The 5,943-nt window shown below is 60.4% G+C and overlaps 1 protein-coding gene across 1 annotated transcript; it reads right to left on the minus strand.

The window, feature by feature from the left end:
• Window positions 1-1,998: 1,998 nt before the first annotated feature.
• On the minus strand, window positions 1,999-4,842 carry NME3 (NME/NM23 nucleoside diphosphate kinase 3). The gene is made up of 5 exons (XM_027889640.1): window positions 4,725-4,842; window positions 4,104-4,234; window positions 3,591-3,692; window positions 3,009-3,121; window positions 1,999-2,277 (listed from the first exon to the last, which is right to left on the minus strand). Exons 1-5 carry the CDS (start codon window positions 4,831-4,833, stop codon window positions 2,160-2,162), a joined length of 573 nt encoding a protein of 190 aa, XP_027745441.1. The 5' UTR covers window positions 4,834-4,842; the 3' UTR covers window positions 1,999-2,159.
• Between the last annotated feature and the right edge of the window lie 1,101 nt (window positions 4,843-5,943).

Genomic DNA, 5,943 nt, shown 5'->3' on the forward strand with positions numbered 1-5,943 from the left:
GGACTGGGTGATCTCCAGACTCCCTCCCAACCCCAGCTAACCTGTGACCCCAAGTCCTGCTGGAGCACAGAGCCCTCTGGCTCTGCTGCCACAAGCACAGGGTGCTGCAGCATCAGTCTGGCTCCTGAGGATCATCCCAGCCCCGCTGCTGCTTCAGGGGAAGCACTGGAGCCCTGCACAGGGCACAGACAAGGTGAGCACTGCCATCACCTCCTCCAGCTCTGACACACCACTGGAGCACCCAAACCCTCCCTCCAGCTGCTGGCTGGGCTGGCCTGGCTATTTTTGCCAAGCACCTGCAGGCTCCTGCCCTCAAGAGCCCCGAGAGGAAGCACAGACAGTTTCTACTTTTATTATTACAGTTTAACAGAGTCTTGGACAGAGGAGAAGCAGCAGGAACCAACATGCAAAGCAATTAAAGTCATGGGGGCTGGAGGAAGCCCCAGCCCAGCCTGTCCCCCCTCACCCAGCGGCGCCTCTGGGGCCCTTTCCCTGCACTGGGGCTGCTCCATCGGGCCCCAGAGAGGGCCGAGTTCATGGCAGACACCAAACTACACACAGGGAGGAGGAGAGGACTGGCTTGGACTGGGCCTTGAGGAGTCAGGGCCGTTACTTGACTGGAGTCCAGTGTGCTTTGAAACTGGGAGAGCACCTAAAATCTCATCTGTGCCAACAGAAGAGGGATCCCTCAGGAAAAGGCAATGGCAAGAAATGATGCTCAGGGATTTGGCCAGAGTTTACATGTGTCACACAGCTGGCACCTCTTGGGAGCAAACAGCACTTTTCAGTGCATCTATTAAACAACAAATGAAACCTTCCTCCTGCTCTCTTCACACCTCAGTCTTTACTTTGCCAGTGTCTCCTGCAGCCCTGCTGCAGCCACACTTTGGGCTCAGCCAAATGGAGGAGTTGCAGGAACAAGTGAGATGTGTCAGGTATTCAGAGCTGTAAGCAGGCTCCTGGAAAAGGCCAAGGCAGGAGGAGCCAGGCTGAGGCTGTCAGGCCAGCTGAGGGAAGGGAAGGGAGGCCCCACTGGAGGGAGACCCCCCCAGCCCAGAGTGGGAATGGGGTGAGTTCTCTCTGCCCCCAAAAGCTACAGAGCTGAGGAGCCAGACACAGAGCGGGACAGGCCCTGAAGGCACAGGTAGAACTCACCCTGCACACAGGAAAGCCCCAGAGGATCTCATTCCCCGGGTTTAACCAGGTCCCTGTTCCGTGGCAAGATGCCATGTCACTGTCCCTGTCCTTACACTCCAGAGCCAGCACAGCTCTGAGGAGCTCACAGGGGGTGTCCAGCCCATCACAAACTGGGACTCCAGGTACCCTCCCAGCAGGGAAGCTCCGCTGTCAGACAGAGATCTCAGGCTCTCCCAGAGCTCAGTGCCAGGACTCCACAGCCTGCTCTGTGCACAAGAGAGGACTAAATAATCTAGTCCTTCCTCAGCCCCAGATCCACAAATTCTTCCTGTCTCACTCTCCCCCTTCTATTCCTTGGCTGCCCCAGTGCTGCAGCTTCCCCAGCCTGTGTCAGTCCCCACACAGGGACAATGTGGGACTGAGAGTGCAGGGTCAGGCCAGGGCTGTGCAGCCCCAGAGAACCAGAGCACAGCTGGAGAAGCTGCTTCCCTGCTCCCAGGCTGGGAACTGGAGCCAGAGAAACTGTGCGTTTAACAGCCCTTGGAGAACCTTCTTTCCATGGACTCGCTGATCGTGTCTGGAGCCGGGTGGGGTTGTGAATCTTCCCCCATACCCCACAGCAGCCTTGTTCTTTAAAAGCCTTTGGTGAAAAGCCTTCTAGAAATGCAGGTAAATTCTACCAATCCCACCAGCACCTCTCCCAGTAGCAAGGAACACACATTCTCCTGCACCAGGCAGGGCTGGGAACACCCAGGGACTGGCCCAGTGTCGAGGACGTACTTCAATAAATCAGCTTGAGCTACTCGGGATTTAAGATACTGCAGCAAACAGAGCAACAATGCTACTTACTAGAGCAGAGAGGAAAAAAAGAAACAGTTACTCTTGGCAGGAGCTGAAGCACATTGTTCCAGACACAGCCCAGCTCCCAGGACCTCACAGGCAGAGCAGGAATCCCACAGCAGGATCCCCAGCCATGAAACGGATGGCAATGTCCTGTGTCCCCTCGGGAAGGTGTCCCTCCCTCACTCGTAGATCCAGTGCTGGGCCGAGTCCTCCCAGCACATGAGCTCCTCGGGGCGGAACCACAGGGAGATCTCCTGCTGGGCACTCTCCACTGAGTCACTGCCATGGATCACATTCCTGGGGGGAGGAGACAGGGATCAGCTGGCACTCAGCACAGGAAGGTGGAACAGGATGCTGGAAAATTTCCCCTTGACCAGTTTAATTAAAGCAACAGAGCCAGTCCCATCCCACAGTGTCCTTTCCCACCACACATACCCCCCTTCTTCAAGCTCAGGGTGCGGGACAAGGATGTGCAGGAGCTGCCCGTGCCCAGAACTCCTTCCTGCTATGATGAGCAGACATTTTTTTATTCCAGGAGGAGCTACACGTGGTTTGCTTGCTTTTATGTCAGTAATTCCAGCTGTGCCTCCAGATTTCCCCCCTCCCTTCTGCCAAAGGTGGTTTGGTATTGGACACCCAGGAACAGAAACCTCAGCCAGGAGGGTTCAATGTCTACCACAAGCCAGGCTGTGGCCACCCAAGGTCACCACCCCCGGACTTTCACCTACTCCCAGGAAAGGGCTGAGAGGGCTCCTCCCTTGCTCTTCACAACCTGATTGCCAGAGGAAAACATAGGCAAACCCCATCTGCTTTCAACAGAGGCCTCAGGAAGAGGGAAGGACACAAACCCAGGTTCCTACTCTTGCCAAAGCCAAGATTTGGGAGGCAGAGCTCAGCTCTGGTGCGAGCACAGGAGGGAGCAGCTCTGCTCGGGGGTGTAGGCTCACATGGCTCAGGCAGGCCTGGCACAGGAGTGTCTGCACAGGATGCCCTGAAACACTGAGGGAAGAAGAAGCCAGAGCTCTCACTTGCTGACTTCGACACAGAAGTCCCCTCGGATGGTGCCAGGCCTGGACTCAGCCGGGTTCGTCTCCCCGATCATGGCACGAACTGTCCTCACCACGTCCAGGCCCTGCCACACCTACGGGAGAGCAGAACCAGGATCAGCCCCCACAGCTGCCCCAGCACATCACATCTGTCCTCTGAATTCCCTCTGACCCACCTGGGGGAGAGACAGGAAAGGGTCTCTCCAAATAGCCTTCAAAAGTTGATTTTGGAAAATAGTCCAAATTGTCTGTGGATTTTTCCACATCCCTGGAAGTGCTCAAGGCCAGGCTGGACAGGCCTTGGAGCAGCCTGGGATAATGGAAGGTGTCCCTGCCCATGGCAGGGGGTGGAATGAGATGGGCTTTAAGGTCCTTCCCGTCCCAAAACAGGCAGCGATACTACAATTTAAATTTACCACAGAGAACATCCCTACAGGTCAGCACGGCTTCAAGAGACCCTCTGAGGAGAGAAGCCACCTTGTTTCCATCATGCCAACAGCCAGTGCTGCTCTAACCTTGCCCTTCCACCCTGTCCCCTGGTGCAAAGGACAGGGCCACACTCACCATGGCCACCACCGGCCCGGAGCTCATGTACTTCACCAGGCGGCCGTAAAAGGGTCGGTCCCGCAGGGCCACATAGTGCTCCCTCAGCAGCTCCTCTGAGGCCTGCAGAGAGCACAGAGCTTGGCTTAGCTACCTGAGGGACTCAGGGAAAGCTGGGTGCTGTGTGTTACAATCCAGCTCCTGCACAGATGCTCGGTTCCAGGAGGGAACCAGCAGCAGCCTGACACAGAGAGGAGTTTCCACGTGCCAGCTCAGTGCCAGCCCTGGAGCACGGACACAGCCAGGGGCAGCTGTGCTCCCCACAGCTGGGAGGCAGTTCAGGCACCTGGGTGCCAACACCCCTGTGCCCTGTGAGGGTTTGGTGCTGGTGCTGTACAAGCCGGATGACAGCAGAACCCCCCCAGTTACCAGCACAGCCGGATTCTGGGGGGGGGGGGGGGGGGGGGGGGGGGGGGACGGGGGGACGGGACACCTTGGCTCCAGGGACCCCCCCGGGCAGGCCCGGCCACCCACCTGAAACAGCTTCATCCCCACGAGCTGCAGCCCCTTCCTCTCGAAGCGCCGGATGATCTCCCCCACCAGGTGCCGCTGGACCCCGTCGGGTTTGATGGCCACGAAGGTGCGTTCATTGATCCCGCCGAGGGCTGCGGGGACAGGGCACAGGGGTGAGGAGGGGGAAGGAGACCCCCCTGGGCCTGCGGGGGCACAGGGGGCGGGGGTCCCAGGGTCTCAGTGCTGGGGCACGGGGACAAGGGGAGGCCCTGGGGTCTCAGGTGCGGGGGCACAAGGGCAAGGGGTGTCCCACGACCCCGGGGGGGAAAGGAAAGGGTCCTGGTCCTCGGGCGCGGGGGGCACAGGGGCAGGAGGGGGGGCTCAAGGGACAAAGGGTCACAGGGCAGGTCCCAGGATTTCGGACGCTGAAGGACACGGGCCGGGGGTGCCAGGCCCGCGGGTGCGGGGGCACAGGGGTAAGGGTGGGGGTCCCGGTCCCTGAGCCGCGGGGGCAGAGGACAAGGAAGGTCCCGGGCCCTCAGGCAAGCGGGCAGAGGGGATCCCGGGCCCGTGAGGTCGGGGGGGGGTCCTGGGCCAGCGGGGGCTCGGGGTCAGGGGGTGCCGGTGCCGCCCGTCCCACACCGCTTTGGAAGAGGCCGGCGAAGAGCCCCAGCACCAGGCAGATCATGGCGGCGCCGCTCTTAAAGGGGCCGCGCTCCCCCCGCGCCGCCGCCGCCCCCCGCGGAACCATCGCGGCCGGCACGCGGAGCGGCGGGACCGAGATACGGGGACACCGGGACCGAGACACGGGGACACCCGGACCAGGCCGTTCCCATGGCAACGGGCGGGGCCTGGGCCGCCCCAGCCCCGCGGGGCCAGGGGTACCCGGGGCGGCCGATGGAGGCCGCGGGGCCCGCCTGCACCTGTGCGAGGTGTCCCACCCGCGCCCTCCCGGTCCCGCAGGGCTCGGGGAGCTCGGCTGTGCAGGGCACGTGATGCTGGTTTAGCTCTGGGTGCAGGATCCCAGCTGTCAATGTGCTCTCACGCTCAGGGGTCGTTATGAAGACGCACGAAGACACCTCCCCCCCCCCCCCCCCCCCCCCCCCCCCCCCCCCCCCCCCCCCCCCAGTCCAGGGCTCTGTTATCTGCTGTCTTGGTGCAGCTCCGGGATCAGCCTCTGGAAATACCTGCACCTGAAATACTTTTTCCAGGTCCCTCATGGAGGCTGAATCCGCTTCCAGACCCGCTTCCAGTCTGCTGGTCTTGTTCAGAGACAGGATCTGCTCGCTCTGCCCTGCTCAGGTCACGGCTGAGTTCTCTCGGTTCTCCGGGCTGCAGGGCCCCCGCTGCTTTACCCAGCACGGCTTTGAGCGAAGCATTCCCGCATCTGCACCAATAAAATAACCAGAGGTTGTATCCTGGCTTTGCCTCAGGAAAGTTGTCCCCGTCTGCTCCAGGACAGTTCGCTTGTGGAATCTGCTGCGGAGTCGTGGATATAGCTCGGGAGGTGGGGGCGGTTCCAGAGGCTTTCCCTTCTCTCGCTGGGAGCTCGGTGCCGGCAGAGGGAGCGCCCTGCCTTCATTCACCCAGCCCTCGGCACCTTCCTGCCTTCATTCACCCAGCCCTCGGCACCTTCCTGCCTTCATTCACCCAGCCCTCGGCACCTTCCTGCTGTGAGAAATATCTCAAATTAAAATTTCGTAGACGGCCAAATAAAGTGAAACAAAGAACTTTTATTTTCAGCGCGCGCTGGGTGCGGTCAGGTTTGCCTCGTGCCAGGGCCTGAGAACACACCGAGATGGGGGGGGCAGTTCTTTTAAGGTCTCTCAATTTGCATAACTGTTCCCTTGTCCCTCCCATG

The sequence above is a fragment of the Empidonax traillii genome, unplaced genomic scaffold, assembly GCF_003031625.1.
Source record: "Empidonax traillii isolate 1590-97213 ecotype Southwest subspecies unplaced genomic scaffold, ASM303162v1 scaffold267:size678996, whole genome shotgun sequence".
In the NCBI taxonomy this organism is placed as follows: Eukaryota; Metazoa; Chordata; class Aves; order Passeriformes; family Tyrannidae; genus Empidonax; species Empidonax traillii.

Excerpts from the sequence above, each read along its gene's own strand:
- NME3 (XM_027889640.1), bottom strand. The coding sequence starts at position 4,833 with ATGGTTCCGCGGGGGGCGGCGGCGGCGCGGGGGGAGCGCGGCCCCTTT. Across the intron at positions 4,235-4,724 it reads CGCCGGCCTCTTCCAAAGCG|CCCTCGGCGGGATCAATGAA; the intron begins GTGTGGGACGGG and ends CTGTCCCCGCAG. Across the intron at positions 2,278-3,008 it reads TTCTGTGTCGAAGTCAGCAA|GAATGTGATCCATGGCAGTG; the intron begins GTGAGAGCTCTG and ends TCCTCCCCCCAG.